The sequence below is a fragment of the Delphinapterus leucas genome, chromosome 17 (genome assembly GCF_059928025.1).
Source record: "Delphinapterus leucas isolate spDelLeu-1000000601 "Yukka" chromosome 17, BTC_Dleu_Yukka2, whole genome shotgun sequence".
In the NCBI taxonomy this organism is placed as follows: Eukaryota; Metazoa; Chordata; class Mammalia; order Artiodactyla; family Monodontidae; genus Delphinapterus; species Delphinapterus leucas.
Genome location: NC_143145.1, coordinates 39351125 through 39374201, shown reverse-complemented (window position 1 = coordinate 39374201; position 23077 = coordinate 39351125). Strand labels below are relative to the sequence as shown.

Sequence of the window (23077 nt, the reverse complement as noted above, 5' to 3'; positions counted from 1 at the left end):
AAAAATAAAGAAAGAAAGAAAGAATAAGCATGCAGGCCAGCCAACAAGAGAAGTACACAGGTATTCGAAAGCACAGGGGTTCCAATAACCTTGAGCATTTAGCGTGTTCTGGGCATCAGGTTCCATATTTTCAGGGGGCATGAAAAGCAGTGATTGACCGGAAGTTAGTTGAGTGGAGGTCAATTAAAAGAGCTGCTTCTGTGCAACTTTATTAACACCTCATCCAATATTGGATACTGTGCTCTAGAGCATTCTGGGAAAAAAGACAAGATTGGAGTATGTGGCTTAGACTTTAGGTCTAAGCAAAGTTTCTAGTCTCTCCCCAGTCTAATATGGGGCCAGTGTCTCTCTGAGGGCTGGGCACAGAGATTATACCCCATGGTGTGTAAGAGGAAGTTTGAGAGAGAGTCAGAGTCTGAGTTTCAGCCTTTTAGGTACAGTGACCTGCCCACTCATCATCGTGGTGCTGTCGGGGCGTGGAACGTTTGTGTCAGGTAGATTAGCAGCTCTTCTGTTTGGAAGGGATACTAACGAGTGGGTGGCCTGAGGTGGGCGCAGCTGACTGACAGCAGACACCCATATCAGGGGTTGGGAGATTTGCAAGATGGCAGCTCAGGCCCAGCACAAGGAGGTTGCAGATGGGGAGTGTCTCCTGCTAATACAGGTTAGCGTGGGCTACAGCAAGGCCCACTCCTGTGACATGTGGCCTGGGGCACGTGCCAGGGCTTGGTATCCTTTATCTGTGCCCTCAGTGTCTCCAGTTATTTGTTTAATGATACAGTAATTCGTTTTTTTTTTTTAATATTTATTTATTTGGCTGCGCCGTGTCTGAGTTGCAGCATGTGGGATCTTCGGTGCCATGTGCGGGATCTTCGTTGCCCCATGTGGGATCTTTTAGTTGCGGCATGTGGGTTCTTAGTTGCAGCATGTGGGATCTCGCTCCCCGGCCAGGGATCGAACCCAGGCCACCTGCACTGGGAGCGTGGACTCTTAACCACTGGACCACCAAGGAAGTCCTGATACATTGGTTCTTGAAAGATGAGACATTAACTTTTAGAAGGATCTGGTGCTAGCTCAAAATTTATATTTTGACTCAACTCCAGGAACTGGCTAATGTCCATGATATTCAGATCCTAAGACTGTATGAATGCACTGTTCCCACCAAAATTGCTTGCGTATTAAAATCACAAATATGAGGCGCTATTAGAACTCTTTAGGGAGTGAAGTTACAAAAAATCAATAACTTAACAGAAACTTAATGAAGCCTGGGAGCTAAAGAATAAACAACACATGTCATTACCCTTTAAAAATCTTTAGCTTTTCCCCTCGCATCTTTTGATTACTGTGTTAAGTATGTAATGTCTTCTCAATGCGTGGCTTTGCTTTTTTAAATTGTGCATGTGTACTGATTTGCAGGTTCCATTTCCTTATTATTTACAAAGTTTTGATATTCAGATATCCTAAATCATTATATAGAGGGAAACATTTTTTAAGGAAAAAAAAATATCATCCTTAATCCTACGACCTTGCCTACACAGCAAGCATTTTTATTTCTAATTTTCAGGTTCTGCCTTACAGCCCTATTTTACCTGGATATAATCACTGTAAATATACAACTTTCAGATCTACTTCTTTCACCAAATCGTAATTGTCTTCCTATTTATAGTTATGTTAGAATTATAATGTTAATAACTACCTACTGCCCCAAATGGAACTCCTGAGCGTTCCCTGCAAAACCTGCACCTTCCCCATCCCTGAGTCCGCCTTAATCCCTCCCTTTTTCCCTCACCTCACCTCTAATCTGACAGGAATCTTACTGACCCCACTTTCAACCTGGTGTGTTATTGACAGTTCTCTAGGGCTGCCACAACAAAGAATCACAAACCAGGTGACTGAAAACAACAGAAATGTATTGCCTCCTAGCTCTGGGGGCTGGAAGTCTGACATCAAGGTGCTGGCAGGACCATGCCCCCTCTGAACCTTGTAGGGGAGAACCCTTCCTTGCTTCTGACGGTGGGTGTTGGTCCCCGGCACTCCTTAGCTTACAGCTGCATCACTCCCATCTGTCTTCACGTGGCATTCTTCTCTTCCTATAAGGACACCAGTCATAATCGATTAGGCCCCAGACGAATGACCTCATCTTACCTTGATTGTATTTGCAAAGACCCTATTTCCAAATAAGTTCACATTCACAGGTATATTTATAGGGGGACACACCTCAACCCAGAGGACCACCCCTCTCTCTCCGCCCCACCTCCTTCCTGCACTGTTCTGGTTTACCTCCCCCCGCCCCTCCAGTTCCTCACTGGGATTATTGTACTAGCTTCCTAGCTGGTTTTCTACTGTCACATTTGCCTGCTATGGTCTATTCTTGATTCCTTTGTTCAGAACCCTCCAGAGACTCCCTAATCACTCAGAGTAAAAGCCAAAGTCCTGGCAGTGGCCCTACAGTCCCTCCTGATCTGCACTTGTTCTCACCTCTCACCCCTCTCTGCTCCAGCCACTCTGGCCTCTTTGCTGATTCTCCAGCTCACCAGGCATATTCCCACCTCTGGGCCTTTGCACCTGCTGTTGTTCCCTTTGCCCGGGACGCTCCCTCGCAGATATCCACAGGGCCCATACCTCATTCAAGACTCTGCCCAACTGCCACCTTCCTGACCACTGCTATTACATCATACCCTCACTCTCACCCACCCTGCCACAGTCTCTATTCCTTTGTGCCATCTTATTTTTCTGCAGAACACTCTCCACCTTCTAAGAGACTGTGTTCTTTACTTGTTTGTTTTCTTTTTTATCTACCACAACCATCCAAATGGAAGCTTCTCTAGGACTGGAGTTTTTGTCTGTTTTGTTATCTGTTCCATCCTTAGCACCTAAATTAGGGCCAGGCCCAGAGTAGGTGCTCGGTGAATATTTGTAGGATTAATGAGAAGTAGGCCAGCACATTTTCTCGTAACTTACTAAACCATTTATCCTTATTAAACGTTCATCTTATTTTCCTAATTTTTTGGTCACTGTAAATAATGCTGCTATAAATAGCTTATTCTGTTTAGTTAATTTCCTCCTTTTTTTCAATTATTTCTTGGGGCCACATTTCCAGAGTGAATACTGTCAAATGTCCTTCCAGAAGAATTTTTATCAGTTCATAATGCCACCCATTATTAATGATCGGACTCTGTTTCCATGCTCCCTTGCCACCATTGGATTCTTTTAAAAATTAATTAATTAATTAATTTTTGGCTGTGTTGGGTCTTCATTGCTGCACGCGGGATTTCTCTAGTTGCAGCGAGCAGGGGCTACTCTTCGTTTCGGTGCGTGGGATTCTCATTGTGGTTGCTTCTCTTGTTGTGGAGCACAGGCTCTAGGTGCGCAGGCTTCAGTAGTTGTGGCACACAGGCTCAGTAGTTGTGGCTTGCGGGCTCTAAAGTGCAGGCTCAATATTTGTGGCACACGGGCTTAGTTGCTTCACAACATGTGTGATCTTCCCGGACCAGGGTTTGGACCCATGTGCCCTGCATTGGCAGGCAGATTCTTTTTTTTTTAAACATCTTTGTTGGAGTATAATTGCTTTACATTGTTGTGTTAGTTTCTGCTGTATAACAAATTGAATCAACTATACGTATACATATATCCCCATATTCCCTCCCTCTTGTGTCTCCCGCCCACCCTCCCTATCCCACCCCTCTAGGTGGTCACAAAGCACTGAGCTGATCTCCCTGTGCTATGCGGCTGCTTCCCACTAGCTATCTATTTTACATTTGGTAGTGTATATATGTCAATGCCACTCTCTCACTTCATCCCAGCTTCCCCTTCTCCCTCCCCGTGTCCTCAAGTCCATTCTCTACACCTGCGTCTTTATTCCTGTCCTGCCCCTAGGTTCTTCAGAACCTTTGGTTTTTTTTTTTTTTTTAGATTCCATATATATGTGTTAGCATACGGTATTTGTTTTTCTCCTTCTGATTTACTTCACTCTGTATGACAGACTCCAGGTCCATCCACCTCACTACAAATAACTCAATTTCGTTTCTTTTCATGGCTGAGTAATATTCCATTGTATATATGTGCCACATCTTCTTTATCCATTCATCTGTCGATGGACACTTAGGTTGCTTCCATGTCCTGGCTATTGTAAATAGTTCTGGCAGGCGGATTCTTAACCACTGAGCCACCAGGGAAGTCCTGTAAGTTCTTTAGTATCTTCTGATATGAATTGTCTGATCCAGACTCCTGATTTTTTTTTTCAGAAGGGAGGTTTTAGATTCATATTTATTTATCCATCCTTTTCTGGGGGCAAAAATATTAATCCTTACTTATATTTGTTATAAGTATGTTTCCATTCTCCAATGCCCTTTACCTCTGCTTGTGTTTCTACTTAAACTCTGTGTTTTAATCTTTACAGCTGTGGACTACTGTACCTCAGAAAACCACGGATGTGAACATGAGTGTGTAAACACCGACAGCTCCTACTTTTGCCGGTGCCCTAAAGGATTTGCTCTTAACCCGGATAAGAAAACATGCACAAGTAAGTTACACACATACACACACAGTTTTTGATGCTACTGCTATAAGCACTGTGGCTGAGGAAGTCTTCCAAGCACAGGACTATGTGCTGGGGTTAGGGGGCCTTTTACCTTCTGCCCTATTCCTCCTTTGTCAGGCCTTTCTTAACTTGTCCTAAGACCGTAGCCCACTCTATCTCAGTGTCACCCTTCACAGCATCTGACAACAGTACGTATCTTTGATCAGTGACCACATGTCGGAGTGTTCCTCCAGCATCTACAGAGCGTGCTGACAATCAGACCATCTTACTTCATGCTGGCTCAGCCTGCCTGTGCCCACCAGTGTTAACAGGGCTTAAGAAATACTTTCACTGAAGCTTTGTGGCTTGTGGGCTGCAGCTCTGACTCCACACAAGTAAAGGGAAATCTCTGAGCCAAAAGGAGTTGCCTGTGGTTGCCCCTGGGTGGGGGAGGAGTTGGTGGAGGGCATTTTGCAGAGAACTGCTCAGTTTTTGTTTGAGCTATTTAGTTCTATTTTAACTATACGCACCCACATCAGAATTAATTTGAGCTCCCCAAATCTTGACCATAACAATTTATAAACTGACGGTGGTCATTCGTTTTGTAAAAGGATTCCAAAAACATTCTTTTAAATGTAAAGATGTGTCAGAGCACTTAAGGGATTGTGTGTGGATAATTATCACCCTATAGAAAGGTTCACTTGAGAAAGTTTGTTTTCAAAGTATTGGGGCCCAGCACGTTTAAAAAGTGACATTTAATAGCAATTTAGAATAAAGTCACCTCTGAAACGTCCGTCAGTGAGAAAACAGGATTTCAATTCATAAAAAGTTCATGTACCCACAACCTTTCTAACTACATCTATTATGTAAGGCAGGATATGCCTGCATGGTTTTTAAAAAGCGTCCCCCCCAAAACTCCTGAAACATCAACTTGCTTTTCAGTCCCTCCCTGCATATCAACAGTTTATAAGCACCAGAGCTAGAGGCAGGGGTCTAGGATAAAACTGTAAGGGGCACAGGAAGTCAAAACGTACATTTCTGGACCCCAAACCACATGCCAATAGCAGTGAACAAGGCCAGGTCCTTCCTGGAGGAGATACTCGGCTGAGTCGAAGGCAGAGCCATCCTTCACCAGGTAAAGAAGAGCGAGATGTAGGTGGCCAGGAGGAGGAAAGATGTGCAAACATATCAGCCAGGCAGACCCATGTCCACAGCTGGCCTACGGTTGCTTATTGACCGAATAAGAGAAAGAGTGAATGGACTGTTCTGTCCCTAGTCTCCCTTCCTTTCTGAATATTCTGAGCTATGAGCCAGCGGCCTGGGCCGGGGTAGCGTTCAGGGAGTTGTGGCTGCTGGGCTGAAGAGTCAGTTCTGTCCATCAAAGGGGAGGCCACATGCCGCCGAGGGCAGTTCAAATCCCAGTTCATCTGCATTTTTGCTGGATGATCCTTTTTTTTGTGGTTCGCGGGCCTCTCACTGTTGTGGCCTCTCCCGTTGCGGAGCACAGGCTCCGGACGCGCAGGCTCAGAGGCCATGGCTCGCGGGCCCAGCCGCTCCGCGGCATGTGGGATCTTCCCGGACTGGGGCACGAACCCACGTCCCCTGCATCAGCAGGCGAACTCTCAACCACTGCGCCACCAGGGAAGCCCTTGCTGGATGATCTTGGGCAAGTTATGCCTCAGTTGCCTCAGCTATAATAGGGGAGATAATACCGCCTACTCCATGGTGTTGTCTTGAAGGCTAAATGAGAGAATTCATCTAAATCATTTAGCACGTGGCCTGGTGACAAGCAAATTCTTGAAGGGATGACACTGGCTTCAAAAAGACTTTAAATTGGGATCTATTGAGCATATACCACGTGCCTGGGGTAAGTTTAATAGTGCCTAAAAAATTCAAAATTCAAGACTTCTGCTGGAGGCTGCTTGGGAATACAAGCCACACAGAGCAGCTCAGTCACCTGCAAGGTGTTATATGACCAAAGGCTCCCAGGGTGACACAGACAAGACTCATGGTAGGAGTTAAGGGAAGGAGGAGGCCAGTTGGACGAGAAGAGGTGGGGATGCGGCTGCCGCCCTGGGACAAGGCCTGGAGGGACACATGTATCCTCTCCAGTCTCCTTCCTGCCTCTGTAGCACTCCTTCCCTGGCTGGGAAGGTCACCTGACCTCACCGCCAGCCCCTGTTCCCAGAGCCTCACCATCAACATGTCACCTATCCCGAATCTCACGGGATGTGGAGAATGACAAGCCCCAGGACAGTACAAACAGGGAGACCCTAGAAGTAGATGGTGCTGTGCAGGAGACCTGGGAGAGGAGTTCCAGCTGAGAGTCAGGGGAGGGACTGGTCCAGCTGTGAGGTCTCACCAGCTAGGCACGGAGCCTGGCAGTTCAGCTGTCTCTGGGCCCTGTTGGAGTCAAGACCCAGAAGTGGGCCCCCCCACCAATGTGTGGGCAGAGAAGAGTGCTGGGCAATCAGCCTCTGGGAGATGAGTCCCCTAGAAGGGTCCCCTTCCTGCTATGCTTGGGGGTGGCACAGGGAGCCAGACCTGGGGAAGGGACTGGCAAGAGAATAGAACCCCCCCCCACCCGAGGACTTGGAAGGCTGTGAGAGTAGGGAATAAGGCAGTTCAGCTGTAAGAACCAAGACACTTGGGAATGCTCCAGATCTCTGACAAAAACAGGAACACAAACTGAGAAATAGGGACCAGTTAAGAGGACACAAACACAGGATGGAGGTGAAAGCTCAGAATCAAGGCAGGGATCCTTTTTCTAATTAATGAGGTATCACATCAGCTTCCCGCCAAGTCAGAGCCTGGCTGCTGCTGTGATGTTGAGAGATTTAAAACAGGTTTTTCCCGTTCCTCATCAACTTGCAGAAAATGAAGTAAAAGAAACTCAGTTCCTTAAATTTGAGTCTCTATTTTTTTTTTATAAATTTATTTATTTATTTATGGCTTCCTTGGGTCTTTGCTGCTGCACGCAGGCTTTCTTTAGTTGCCGTGAGCAGGGGCTACTCTTCGTTGCGGTGCACGGGCTTCTCATTGCGGTGGCTTTGCTTGTTGCAGAGCACGGGTTCTAGGCACGCAGGCTCAGTAGTTGTGGCTCACGGGCTCTAGAGCACAGGCTCAGTAGTTGTGGCGCACGGGCTTAGTTGCTCCGTGGCATGTGGGATCTTCCCAGACCAGGGCTTGAACCCGTGTCCCCTCCATTGGCAGGTGGATTCTTAACCACTGCACCACCAGGGAAGCCCCTGAGTCTCTATTTTTAACCAAAAGTATATTTGAAAGCGAATCCAACTAGTAAGTGTGCAATTATTGTCTAAAAAATATAGACTTGTCAATGTAATATACCAAGCATGATTAATTTATGATTAAGCCAAAATGTACATAATAGAGCTTTATGTTCCTGAACAAATCATATAATTAAAATATGTAAGTAGTGTTCAGTTCTTTACCCTAAAGCATCCCATACAAATCCATCTGAATATTTTCTAGAGGGGAGAAGGGTAGAAATATGCAGGTGCCATCAATTTGCAAAATATTGGCAAGACTTTTTTTTTTTTTTTTACTGTGGTAAACTATACATAATATAAAATTTTCCATTGTAAACATTTTTAAGTGTGCAGTTCAGTGGCATTAAGTACATTCATGCTGTTGTACAACCATCACCACCATCCAGCTGCAGAACTTTTTCATCTCCCTAAACTGAAACTCTGTACCCATTAAATAATAATTCCCCCCTCCCCTTTCTTCCCCACCACCCCTGGCAACCACCATTCTACTTTCTGTTTCTATGAATTTGGCTACTCTAGGTACCTCATGCAAGTGGAATCATACAATATTTGTCCCTCTGTGATTGGCTTATTTCCCTTAGCATAATGTCCTCAAGTTTCATCCATGATGTAGCATGTGTCACAATTTCCTTCCTCTTTAAGGCTGAATAATATTCCATGTATGTATACACCACATTTTGTTTATTCATCCTCTTGTGTTGCTTCCACCTCTTGGTTATTATGAATAATGCTGCTATGAGCATGGGTGTACACGTATCTGTTCAAGTCCCTGCTTTCAGCTCTTGGGCATATACTTAGAAGTGGAATTGCTGAATATTATGGGGACAAGATTTTCAGAGGTCCATAGAAACCGTTACTCCTGAACTGGCACGAGAACATTCTCAGATGCTCAGGGTCTTTTCAGGAGACAGGGATTTGTGTCTTTGGTATCAAGGAGACTGTGGGTTTCATGTCTAATACTTAATCATCTAACACCTGTAACGTTGAGTAAGGGCAGTTGTTGACATCGTATTTTGCATTTTCTTGTTTAATACTTACTGGCTTTGAGATCATTATTTTTCAGGCTCCATTGATAACTTGGTTGACATTTCTATCCTTATTTTTCAAATAGGAGTGCTTTCACAAAGTACCAAATGAATGTTAATACTTGCATTAAAAATGAAACACAGAGTCCGCCTGGAGGGGTGGGGTAGGGAGGGTGGGAGGGAGGGAGACGCAAGAGGGAAGAGACATGGGAACATATGTATAACTGATTCACTTTGTTATAAAGCAGAAACTAACACACCATTGTAAAGCAATTATACTCCAATAAAGATGTAAAAAAAAAATGAAACAGACATAGGAAATAATTTTTACTGCATCAGCAATAGACGAACTAGAACGTATCAGTCTCTGGGTTTCCTGGCCAGCTTGTTGTTAACCTGCTGAGCCCCAGTATCTTCTTACAGCCTGCAATATGCCACTTGCTTTCGTAAGACCTGTGTGCATGAATCAAAGACTCTCAGTTGGTAAAAATAGAGTTGCCATATGATCCAGCAATCCCACTCCTGGGCATATATCCAAACAAAACTATAATTTAAAAAGTTACCCCTGGGCTTCCCTGGTGGTGCAGTGGTTGAGAGTCCGCCTGCCGATGCAGGGGACACGGGTTCGTGCCCTGGTCCGGGAAGATCCCACATGCCGCGGAGCGGCTGGGCCCGTGAGCCATGGCCGCTGAGCCTGCGTGTCCAGAGCCTGTGCTCCGCAACGGGAGAGGCCACAACAGTGAGAGGCCCACATACCACACACACACACACAAAAAGTTACCCCTATGTTCATAGCAGCACTATTCACAATAGGCAAGACATGGAAACAACCTAAATGTCCACTGACAGATGAATGGATAAAGAAGATGTGGTACCTTTATACAATGGAGTATTACTTAGCCATAAAAAATAATGAAATAATGTCATTTGCAGTTACATGGAAGGACCTAGAGATTATCATACTAAGTGAAGTAAGTCAGAAAGAGAAAGACAAATACCATATGGTATCACTTATATGTGGAATCTAAAATATGACACAAATGAATTTACCTACGAAATGGAAACAGACTCACAGACATAGAGAACAGACTTATGGCTGCCAAGGGGGAGGGAGGCTTGGGGAAGGGTGGATTGAGAGTTTGGGATTAGCAGATGCAAACTATTATATATAGAATGGATAAACAGCAAGGACCTACTGTATAGCACAGGGAACTATATTCAATATCCTGTGATAAATGATAATGGAAAAGAAAATAAATGTGATTTCTTTAAAAAGAAGACTCTCAGTTGAAAGAGACCTCAAGTTCAACCTACTTCTAGCCCAACCACCCATCCTACAATATCCTCACTGTGTCATCATCCAGCCTCCACTTGAATACCCCTACTGACAGGACACTTACTACACCCCCTGCAGTGCATTTCACTTTGTACAGCTCTGACTCTTAGAAAGTGATTCCTTACACTGACCTGATCACTACTTCCTTGCACTTTGAGACCAACAGGACAAATTAAGCTTCTCACATTTTCCTGTTCACTAAGAATGAGTCATATCCGAATAATTTTATTTCATTTAGTAGACTAGCCAGGCATGGAAAATGTGGAAGCAACTATCTAGACTCTAACAGACATTCCATCAGTTTGCTAAAGAGATCCCCATGCCCCATAGACCGGATGGAGAAATGTGTGCTGGATGAAAGAGTCATTGGTTGAGTTCATAACTGGCTGAATGTCTGAGCTGAGATCCTCCTGGAGGGAAGTGTTTAAACAGCCTGGCCAGAAGCATCAAGGAGGGTTCACGAGCTGTCTTCTGTTCTTAGTGACTCCTTGTTGGTTCTTAGTGGGCAGTGTTTACACATCTAAACTTTCACAAAACACTCCATTAAGAGTAATACCAGTAACCATTTATTTATTCAACAAATACCTGTCGATCGCCTACTATGTGCCAGATACATTTGTAGATACTGGGAATGCAGTGGTAAATAAAACAGACCAAAGAACCTCTTGTACTTATGGAGCGTACATTCTATTGGAGCAGGGTAACAGAGGATTACAAGTCTCAACAAGAAAGTGACATTTGGTCAAAAACTTGAAGCAGGTGAGGGAAGGAGGAAACTTTTGAAGCAGAGGAAACAGCACTGGTGCAAAGGCCCTGAGGCAGAAACTGTGATGCCTGGCAGTGTTGAGGGACAGCAAGAAAGTCCATATGACTAGGTTAGAGTGAGAGATGGTGAGGCAGGTGTTATGGTCCATAGTGCATACAGCTTGCCCTCTCCACAGTCATACATTCGCTTCCTATCTCCCCAAATTCCAGCGATCCCTAGGAGCTCATGGTCACTCCCCTATGCTGAGCTCCCAAACAGGCTTTGTTTGTTTGCCTATATCTTGTGTGTCAGGTATAGACATCAGAAGCTATAAATATTGTTCCTAGCAATGTTCCCTGATTATTTTCTTCTCCAAATTACTGGGCACCTCCCACACCATTCTTTTTTCTATTTTATTTCTGCCATTTTCCATGGCAACTAGTCTCACAATTATGTATGTGTATATTTATTTTTAACACCTTTTCTAATTGCAAAAGTAATATAGACTCATTGTAGAAAACTGGATAGTATAGAAATGAAATTGTATAAAATGAAATGATCTGTAATCTTATCACCCAGCAATAACCATTGTTAATACTGATTTGCTACATTTCTCTTGGTCTTTCTTTTTAATGCTTATGTATATATTTTTATAGAGTTGAGATCATAAAGTATAACATTAAATCATGAGCATTTTCACATGTCATTTAAACTTTATCAAAAGCATTTTAATGTCCGCGTAATATCCTATCATATGTATGTATCACAGTTTGTTCAGCACTTTTTTGGCTGTTCAAATTGTATTGTGATAAATGTTCTTGCATATAAATCTTTGCATTTCTGATCATTTTCTTAGGAACAAAACATGAAAGGAAATTTATTGAGTCAAAGGCTATTAACATTTTTAAGGCTTTTGATGTATATTACAAAATTATTTTCCAAAAACTTTGTACCATTTTTTTACACTATACCATAAAATTGCCTGATTTTTTAAAATAAATTTATTTATTTATTTATTTTTGGTGGCGTCGGGTCTTCGTTGCTGTGTGCAGGCTTTCTCTAGTTGCAGCGAGCGGGGTCTACTCTTCGTTGCAGTGTGCGGGCTTCTCATTGCAGTGGCTTCTCTTGTTGCAGAGCACGGGGCTGTAGGCACGCGGGCCTCTAGAGCACATGCTCAGTAGTTGTGACGCAGGGGCTTAGTTGCTCCGCGGCATGTGGGATCTTCCCGGACCAAGGCTCGAACGTGTGTCTCCTGCATCGGCAGGCGGATTCTCAACCACTGCGCCACCCGGGAAGCCCAAATTGCCTGATTTTAAAACTTTTTGTTAATTTACTAGGAGAAAAATTTTTCTCATTGCTTTATTTATTATCATGTCTTTAGTTACCGTTTCTTCATAAAATTATGTATGTCCAACTTACAAATGTATGTTTGTTGGTGTTATTTGATTAATGAACAATCTGTTCCATTATAAGAGATTATGTATAAGTGACTCCTATAAGCTCCATGAAGGAAAGGGCTGTACTTTTGCCCGCTGCTGATTCCATTGCCTGGCCCATGGTAGATGTTCAGAGAATATTTATTGAATGACTTAGTGAATAGTGAGGTTAACACTTTTTCACAAAGTTAATAGACATTCAAAGAAAGGAAGTATATATCTGAGCTGAAATTAAAGAAATAGATAATAGGAAACCAACAGAGAAAACTGGTAAAATCAAAAAGTGGTTTTTTGAAATTAGTAAAATTTATGAATCTCTAGCCGCACTGGTCAGGGGGGAAAAACAGAGAAGACACAAATGACCAATATCAGGAATGAGAGAGTGGACATCACTGCAGATCCTATAAACATTGGAAGGATAATAAGGGAAAATGATAAACAAATTTATGCCAATAACTTCAGCAACTTAGATTAAATAGACAAATTTCTTGAAAGACCCAAACTACTAATTGTTTTTTCTTTTCCATTATGGTTTATTACAGGATACTGAATATAGTTCCCTGTGCTATACAATAGGACCTTGTTGTTTATCCATTCTATATATAATAGTTTGCATCTGCTAATCCCAAACTCCCAATCCACCCTTCTCCAACCCTCCCTCCCCCTTGGCAACCACAAGTCTGTTCTCTGTGTCTGTGAGTCTGTTTCCATTTCATAGATAAGTTCATTTGTGTCATATTTTAGATTCCACATATAAGTGATACCATATGGTATTTGTCTTTCTCTTTCTGACTTACTTCACTTAGTATGGTAATCTCTAGGTCCATCCATGTAATTTCAAATGGCATTATTTCAGTCTTTTTTATGGCTAAGTAACATTCCATTGGAAATAAGTACCACGTCTTCTTTATCCATTCATCTGTCGATGGACACTTTTTTCCATGTCTTGGCTATTGTAAATAGTGCTGCTATGAATACAAGGGTACATGTATCTCTTTGAATTACAGTTTTGTTTGTATATATGCTCAGGAGTGGGATTGCTGGATCATATGGCAACTCTAGTTTTAGTTTTCTGAGGAGCCTCCATACTGTTCTCCATAGTGGCTACACCAATTTATGTTCCTACCAACAGTATAGGAGGGTTTCCTTTTCAACCTTTCCAGCATTGTATTCGTAGACTTTTTAATGGTGGCCATTCTGACTAGTGTGAGGTGGTACCTCACTGTGGTTTGGTTTGCATTCCTCTAATAATTAGTGATGTTGACCATATTTTCATGTGCCTGTTGGCCATCTGTATGTCATCTTTGGAGAAATGTCTATTTCTGTCTTCTGGCCACTTTCTGATTGGGTTGTTTGTTTTCTTATTATTGAGTTGTATGAGCTGTTTGTATATTTTAGAAGCCCTTGTTGGTCACATCATTTGCAAATATTTTCTCCCAGTCCATAGGTTGTTTTTTTGTTTTCTTTATGATTTCCTTTGCTGTGCAAAAGCTTATGTTTGATTAGGTCCCATTTGGGTCTTTTTGCTTTTATTTCTATTGCCTTGGGAGACTGACCATTGGTACGATTATGTCAGAGAATGTTTTGTCTATGTACTCTTCTAGGAGTTTTATGGTGTCTTGTCTTATATTTAAGTCTTTAAGCCATTTTGAGTATGGTGTGAGGGTGTGTTCTAACTTCATTGATTTACATGCAGCTGTCCAGCTTTCCCAACACCACTTGCTGAAGAGACTTTTTCCCAATTCTATATTCTTGCCTTCTTTGTTGAAGATTAATTGACCATAGATGTGGGGGTTTATTTCTGGGCTCTCTATTCTATTTCATTGATCCAAATGTCTGTTTTTGTGCCAATAGCATGCTCTTTTTTTTTTTAAACACCTTTATTGGAGTATGATTGCTTTACAATGGTGTGTTAGTTTCTGCTTTATAACAAAGTGAATCAGCTATACGTATACATATATCCCCATATCTCTTCCCTCTTGCATCTCCCTCCCTATCCCACCCCTCTAGGGGGTCACAAAGCACCAAGTACCCTGTGCTATGCGGCTGCTTCCCACTAGCTATCTGTTTTACATTTGGTAGTGTATATATGTCCATGCCACTCTCTCACTTTGTCCCAGCTTACCCTTCCCTCTTCCCATGTCCTCAAGTCCATTCTCTAGTAGGTCTGCATCTTTATTCCCGTCCTGCCCCTAGGTTCTTCATGACTTTTTTTTTTTTTTTAGATTCCATATATATGCGTTAGCATACGGTATTTGTTTTTCTCTTTCTGACTTACTTCACTCTGTATGGCAGACTCTAGGTCCATCCACCTCACTACAAATAACTCAATTTCATTTCTTTTTATAGCATGCTCTTTTGATTACTCTAGCTTTATAGTACTGCCTGAAGCCTGGGAGGGTTATGCCTCTTGCTTTGTTCTTTTCCCTCGGTATTGCTGTGGCAATTCTGGGTCTTTTACGGTTGTATATAAATTTTAGGATTATTTGTTCTAGTTCTGTGAAAAATGTCATGGGTAGTTTGATAGGGATCACATTAAACATGTAGATTGCTTTGGCAAGTATGGCCATTTTAACAATACTAATTTTTCTAATCCAAGAGCATGGGATACTTTCCCTTTATTTATTTATTTATTTATTTATTTATTGGCCACACTGTGTGGCATATGGGATCTTAGTTCCCCGACCAGGTATCAAACCCATGCCCCCTGCATTGGGAGCACAAAGTCTTAACCACTGGACCGCCAGGGAAGTCCCCATTTTTTAAAATCATCTTCAGTTTCCTTTATCAATGTTTTATAGTTCTCAGCCTATAAATCTTTCACCTCCTTGGTCAGGTTTATTCTAAGTATTTTATCTTTTTTGATGTAATTTTAAAAGGGATTGTTTCTTTCTTTTTTTAAATATTTATTTATTTATTTGGTTGCACCAGGCGGGCTCCTTAGTTGTGGCTCGTGGGCTCCTTAGTTGCGGCTTGCCAGCTCCTTAGTTGCAGCATATGGGCTCTATAGTTGCGGCTCGCTGACTCCTTAGTTGTGGCATGCATGTTGGATCTAGTTCCCTGACCAGAGATCGAACCCGGGCCCCCTGCATTGGGAGCATGGAGTCTTATCCACTGCACCACCAGGGAAGTCCCCAAGGGATTGTTCTTTACTTTCACTTTCTGATATGTCATTGTTAGTGTAAAGAAATGCAACCGATTTCTGTATGTTAATCTTGTATCCTACTACCTTGCTGAATTTGTTTATCAGTTTTAGTAGCTTTTGTGTGGAATTTTTAGGGTTTTCTGTATATAGTATCATGTCATCTGCATATAATGAGAATTTTACCTCTTCCCTTCCAATTTGGATACCTTTTATTTCTTTTTCTTATATGATTGCTGTGGCTAGGACTTCCAGTACTATGTTAAATAGAAGTGATGAGAATGAGCATCCTTATCATGTTCCAGATTTTAGCAGGAAGGCTTTCAGCTTGTCACTGTTGAGTATTATGTTGACTGTGGGTTAGTCATAAATAGCTTTTATTCTGTTGAGATATGTTCCCTCTATACCCACTTTGGTAAGAGTTTTTATCATGAATGGATATTGAATTTTATCAAATGCTTTTTCTGCATCTGTTGAGATATCATGTGGTTTTTGTCTTCTTTTGTGGATGTGGTGTATCACACTGATTGATTTGCATATGTTGAAACATCCTTGTGATCCTGAGATGAAGCCAACTTGGTCATGGTGTATGATGTTTTCTATGTGTTGTTGGATTCACAAACTCCTAAAATTAACTCAAGAAGAAATAGATAATCTGAATAGGCCTCTATCTATTAAAAGAAATTGAACTTGTACTTGTAAACCTTCCCACGAAGACATCTCCAGGGCTAGTTGGCTTAACTGGTAAATTCTGCCAAATTCTACCATTTGAGGAAGAACAAATACCAATTTTATACAAATTCTTCCAGAAAACAGTAGAGGAAGGAGCATTTTTCAACTTATTCTATAAGGCCAGCATTATCCAAATACCAAATCCAGAAAAAGGCATTACAAGAAAAGAAAACCAGGGACTTCCCTGGTGGTCCAGTGGTTAAGACTCCGTGCTTCCATTGCAGGGGGCACCGGTTCGATCCCTGGTCAGGGAACTAAGATCCAGCATGCAGCATGGTGCAGCCAAAAAAAAAGAGAAAACCACACAAATATCCCTCATGAAATACATGCAAAAGATCTTTAATTATTTTTAGCAATAAAATTCCACAATATATAAAAAGGATAATACCTCATGAACAAGTGGGATTTATCCCAGGAATTCAAGGATGATTTAACATTCAAATGAAATTTAAAACATTAACATACTAAAAAGCGGAAACTATATGATCCAAGTCAATAGATACAAAAAGAGCACTGGACAAGACCTGACATTCATTTACTATTAAAAAAAAAAAAAAGTCTCTCAGCAGCCTAGGAATGAAGAGAACTGCCTCAACCTGATAAAGTGCATCAATGAAAAAACTATCAGCTAACATCATACTTAATGATGAAAGATTGAATGCTTTCCTTATAAGATGAGGAACAAAACAGGATACCCACTCTCACCACTTCTATTTAGCATGGACTGTAAGGTTCTGGCCGTTGTAATAAGGAAGAAAAAAAGAAAGTCAGAAATGAAACCTAGATTGGAAAGGAAGAGTTAAAAGCATCTTTATTAGGTCATTGTAAATATAGCACTCTCCTGTGTTCTGTGAGTGATTCTAATAAATTATTGAAAGGAGTGAGTTGTGGGAGACCCCAAAATTGTAGGTGGCTGTGCAGAAGTGAAGGTGGCCTGGGGACCCCACTGGAGGCTGGTATCTGAAGTAAGGGCGGTCTTACTGGGGACCTTACACTTTACCTTGTGAGACTGGATGTTAACTCTGGGTAGTTAGTGTCAGAATTGAATTAAATTACAGGGCTCCCAGTTGGTGTTGGAGAATTGTCTGCAGAACAAATTGAAGCAAATGAGCCTAACTGTATATGAGGTTGTTAGCATAATCACCCAGAGAATTATTTTAAGTGACAGGCGGGGAATATGTTGACTTTACATTCCAAGTGGCATATATCCGAAAAACAAAAGAGCTTTAACTGTTTCCAGTAGTATTAGCATTAATAATAGAATTGTTTTCTTATTTTGAAATTATACATATACACATATAAATATATGATACAATAAATATATATAATGTTAATGTCACTTTGTACCTATACTTTCAGCATAAGAGAAAACAAATACAAATGTAAAATCAAAATGATTAAGTAAAACATTTCAGGGCTGGTTTCTCTGTTCATATCCAATTCTGGTGCTTAGGAACAGGGACCTATGCTGATGTCCAAGGGCAAAAAGCCCCACTTCCTTTAAAAAAGGGAGCAGGGGCTTCCCTGGTGGCGCAGTGGTTGAGAGTCCACCTGCCGATGCAGGGGACACGGGTTCGTGCCCCGGTCCGGGAAGATCCCACATGCCGCGGAGCGGCTGGGCCCGTGAGCCATGGCCGCTGAGCCTGCGCGTCCAGAGCCTGTGCTCTGCAACGGGAGAGGCCACAGCAGTGAGAGGCCCGCGTACCAAAAAAAAAAAAAAAAGAAAGAAAGGGAGCAGGCCTGACCCTGATACCCAGTAAGGGGCAACCCTAGGCTTTTTGTTTTTCTTGCTTTTATTCCTTTTTGTTGGCCCTGTGCTGGGTTTGTTTATAAAATATTTTTTGTTTAAATATTAAAAATGGAAAAATTTGTTAAATATTAAAAATGGAAAATTAAAAATTTGTTAAATATTAAAAATGGAAAAATTTGTTAAATATTAAAAATGGAAAATTTGCTAAATATTAAAAATGGAAAACTCTATACGAAAAAATGATTAAGTAAAACAAACAAACAAAACCTGTCTTTATTAACAGACAACATCTCCAACGGAATTTACAGAAAAGCTCTAGAACTATTAGTGAGTTTACCAAGGATGCAGGGTACGAGGTCAATATACAAAAATCAATTATGTTTTATTTACTTTCTTTTTTTTTTAAACTGAGTCTCTTTTACTCTGTATGTCCTCCTTCCCTCTTTTTTTCTTTGCCATTCATTTGTTTTATGTTTTGTTTTGGCTGCTTTGAGTCTTCGTTGCTATGCACGGGCTTTCTCTAGTGGCAGCGAGTGGGGGCTAATCTGTTGCAGTGCATGGACTTCTCATTGCAGTGGCTTCTCCTGTTGTGGAGCGTGGGTTCTAGGTGTGCGGGCTTCAGTAGTTGCAGCACGCTGGCTCAGTAGTTGCAGTGCATGGGCTCTAGGCACGCGGGCTTCAGTAGTGTGGCACGCGGGCTCAGTAGTTGTGGCTCGCGGGCTCTAGAGAGCAGGCTCAGTAGTTGTGGCACACGGGCTTAGTTGTTCCACAGCATGTGAGATCTTCCCGGACCAGGGATTGAACCCATGTCCCCTGCATTAGCAGGCGGATTCTTTTTTTTTTTTAAACATCGTTATTGGAGTATAATTGCTTTACATTGTTGTGTTAGTTTCTGCTGTATAACATTGCCAGGCGGGTTCTTAACCACTGCACCATGAAGGAAGTACCTTTTTATATACTTTCAATGGAAAATCACAAATTTACATTTTAAAATGCTATTTATAATAGCATCAAATATATGTACCACCTAGGGGTAAATTTAACAAAAGATGTGAAACCCTTTACAGTGAAAGCTACAAAACATTGCTAAGGGAAATTAAAGAAGACTTAACTAAATAGATATATTCATGGATCAGAAGACTCAATACTGTTAAGATGTCTGTCCTTTCCAAATTAATCTATATAGATCACAGTATTATCTATCATAATCTTAGCATGCTTTTTTTGTAGAAATTGACAAGCTAATTCTAAAACATATGTAGAAATGAAAAGGACTAAAATAGCCCTTTTTGAAAAAGATACACAATGTCAAAGGACTTAAACCACCTGATTTTTAATACCAATTATAAAGCAACAGTAATCAAGACAGTGTGGTATTGGTGTAAAGATGGAGTATAGATCAATGGAACAGAACAGAGTCCAGAGATAGACCCACACATATATGGTGAAAGTATTTTCAACAAAGGTACTAAGGCAATTCATGGGGGAAAGGATAATGTCTTCAACTAATGGTGCTGAACAATTGGATTGCCATGTGCAAAAGAAAAAAAAAGGAACTTGACCCTTACCTCACACTACATACAAAAATTAACTTGAAATCAGTTTTAAACTTAAATGTAAGATTGAAAACTATAAAAATTATGGAAGGAAACATAGGAAAAGATCTTAGTGACCCTGCGTTTGGCAAAGATGCCTTAAAAGAGGACACAGAAAGCACAAACTGTAAAAATTAAAAATGAATAAATTGAACTTCATCAAAATTAAAACTTTTGTTCTTCAAAAGGCACTATTAGGGGCTTCCCTGGTGGCGCAGTGGTTGAGAGTCCGCCTGCCGATGCAGGGGACACAGGTTCGTGCCCCGGTCGGGGAAGATCCCACATGCCGCGGAGCGGCTGGGCCCGTGAACCATGGCCGCTGAGCCTGCGCGTCCGGAGCCTGTGCTGCGCAACGGGAGAGGCCACAGCAGTGAGAGGCCCACGTACCGCAAAAAAAAAAAAAAAAAAAAAAAAGGTACTATTACTAAAATGAAGAAGCAAGCCACAGACTGGGAAAAAATATTTGCAAAATGTATATCCAACAAAGGGTTTGTATTTAGAACATATAAAGAACTCTTCAAACTTAGTGAGGAGACAAACAACCTAATAAAAATGGGCAAAAGATTTGACCAGACACTCCATTAAAGAAAATATAGAAATGGAAAATAAGCATATGAAAGTATATCCAACAGCATTAGTCATGAGGGAAATGTAAAATAAAACCACAATGAAATAACCACTATGTACTTACCAGAAGGGCTAAAATGACCAAGTGTTGGTAAGGATGTGGAGCAACTGGAACTCTCATAAACTGCTGGTAGGAACGTTTAAGAAATTAATACATCTACCATACAACCCAGCCATTCTACTCCTAAATGTTTACTCAAAATGAAAGCATATGTCTATGGGACTTCCCTGGTGGTCCAGTGGCTAAGACTCCACGCTCCCAATGCGGGGGTCCTGGGTTCGATCCCTGGTCAGGGAACTGGATCCCACATGCCGCAAGTAAGAGTTCGCACGCTGCAACTAAAGATTCTACATGCCCTAACGAAGATCCCACATGCAGCAACGAAGATCCTGCATGCCGCAACTAAGACCAGATGCAGCCAAATAAATAAATAAATATTTTTTTTTAAAAAAAGAAAGAAAGCATATGTCTACACCAAGACTTGTTCATGAATGTTCATAGCTGCTTTATTTGTGATAGCCTCAAACTGGAAACAACTCAAATCCCTCCAGCAGGTGAATAGACAAATAAATTGTGGTATATCCATATAATGAAATACTACTCTACAGTAAAAAAAGAACAAACTGTTGACATACACATGAACATGGATGAATCTCAAAATAATTATGAGGAATGAAAGAAGCCAGACCAAAAAGAACACAACTGTATGATTCCATCTATGTGAAATTCTAGAAAATGCAAACTAATTTATCTTGACAGGAGATTAACGATTATTTGGGGGCAGAGGGAGTAGTAGGAAAGAATGAATTAGAAAGTGTCTTGAGGAAACATCTGAGGGAAATGCGTAAGTTCATTACCTCGGTTGTGGTGATAGTTTTGTGGACACATATGTATGTCAGAACATCAAATGTCCATCTTAAATATGTGCAGTTTGTTTTTTGTCATTTGTACGTCAATAAAACTAAAAATGAGCGGGGAGACTGCTTTATTTTAAAATGTTAATGTCATAAAACACAAAGGCTGTGGAAGTGTTTCTAGACTGTTGCTACTGGATAGAACACTCTGTGATAGTGAAAATGCTCTGTATCTGCACCGTACAATATAGCAGTCAGGAGCTACTGTGGCTACTGAGCCTTAAGGTGTGGCCAGTGCAACTGAGGAACTGCATTTTAAATTTTATTTAATTTTGATCTATTTTAATTTTTTAAAAAATTTTATTGCCGTATAGTCGATTTACAATATTGTGTTTAATTTCTGCTGTAGTGATTCAGTTATACATATATATAACATGTTCTTTTTCATATTCTTTTCCATTGTGGTTTATCACAGGATATTGAATATGGTTCCCTGTGCTATGACATAGGACATTGTTGTTTTCCATCCTCTATATACTAGTTTGCATCTGCTAATCCCAAACTCCCACTCCTTCCCTCCCCACCTCCCCTCCCCCTTGGCAACCACAAGTCTGTTCTGTATGTCTGTGAGTCTGTTTCTGTTTCATAGATAGGTTCATTTGTGTCATGTTTTAGATTCCACATGTAAGTGACATCATACGGTATTTGTGTCTCTCTTTCTGACTTACTTCGCTTAGTATGATCATCTCTAGATTCATGCATGTTGCTGCAAATTCCATTATTTCATTCTTTTTTATGGCTGAGTAACATTTCATACTGTGTGTGTACATATATATACACACACACACACACATCACACCTTCTTTATCCATTCACCTGTTGATGGACATTTAGGTTGTTTCCATTCCACTTTAATTTAAATGGCCACATTAGACAGCATGGTTCCAGATTAAAGGAAGCTAAGCATACGTGAATATTAAATATAATCTCTGACCCTCTATTGAGTTCTATACTGGAGGATGAAAAATGCTACAAAGAACATTATTAGATCAACTTAGAAGACTAGAATAAGGATGGTAGATTAAGTAAAAGTCTTGTATAAATGTAAATTTATGAAGTATGGCTACACTGTGGTTATATAAGAGAATATCCCTCCTCTTAGGAAGCACACACTGTGTTTAAGGAAAAAGGATGGTGATATATGTAACTTACCCTCAAATAATTCAGAGAGATAAGCAAATGGTAAAGCAAATGGGATAAAATGTTAACAATAGATAAATCTGGATAGAGTGTATATATGTGCTTCTTGTACCTATCTACTTGTATTTTTATGTTTGCAACTTTTGTAAGTTTAAAATCATTTCCAAATAAAAAGTCTTTTTAAATACCTTTATATGTGATTGTGGTATTGCAGTTATATTTTTTAAAGAGTTCCAGTCCTTTAAGGACACATTATGAAATATTTATAGACAAAATGATATAACATCTGGGGTTTGCTTTCAAGTAATATGGCATCTTAGCATGGGGGATGGGAGTATACAGGAAACAAGGTCAGCTGTAGATTGATTCTCTTGAAGCCGAGTGATATGCACGTGGATTTATTATACTAGTCAGTTCATTTGTTTATATATGTTTAAAGTTTTCCATGACTTTAAATTCGGAAGAATTGGCATTTTCTCAATATTTTTTCGTTTGAGAATATTGTACGCCTTTCTCTTACTCGTTTCGTTTCCTTTGGTACAGGCTGGGAAAACTCATTTATACCAAATGCTTCATTAGGAAAATGATATATGTAGTTCATATATTCCTTAAAATGATAAAAATCCTCATTAAAACAAAAAGACACCTTTTAAGACCCCATCAGTGGCCACTTATTTCAAGCCATTTTAGACAATGCACCAAGTTCCACTATAGCAAAATACTTGGTACACACCTGTCAGTAGAACAGTCCTAATCCATATCTAAAAAATACTTATACAAGTAAAATTTCACTATTAAAAATTCCATGTGACCTTTGTTTCTGAA

General features: G+C 40.8%; 1 protein-coding gene across 6 annotated transcripts in view; it reads left to right on the top strand.

Moving 5' to 3' along the window:
* MATN2 (matrilin 2) overlaps nucleotides 1–23077 on the top strand; it is a 153928-nt gene that overhangs the window by 92180 nt on the left and 38671 nt on the right. For all 6 annotated transcript variants that reach the window (XM_089898868.1, XM_089898867.1, XM_089898869.1 and 3 more), the window contains one exon: nucleotides 4400–4522. In XM_089898868.1, coding sequence (XP_089754994.1) covers nucleotides 4400–4522 — 123 coding nt within the window. The remainder of the gene's footprint in view (nucleotides 1–4399; nucleotides 4523–23077) is intronic.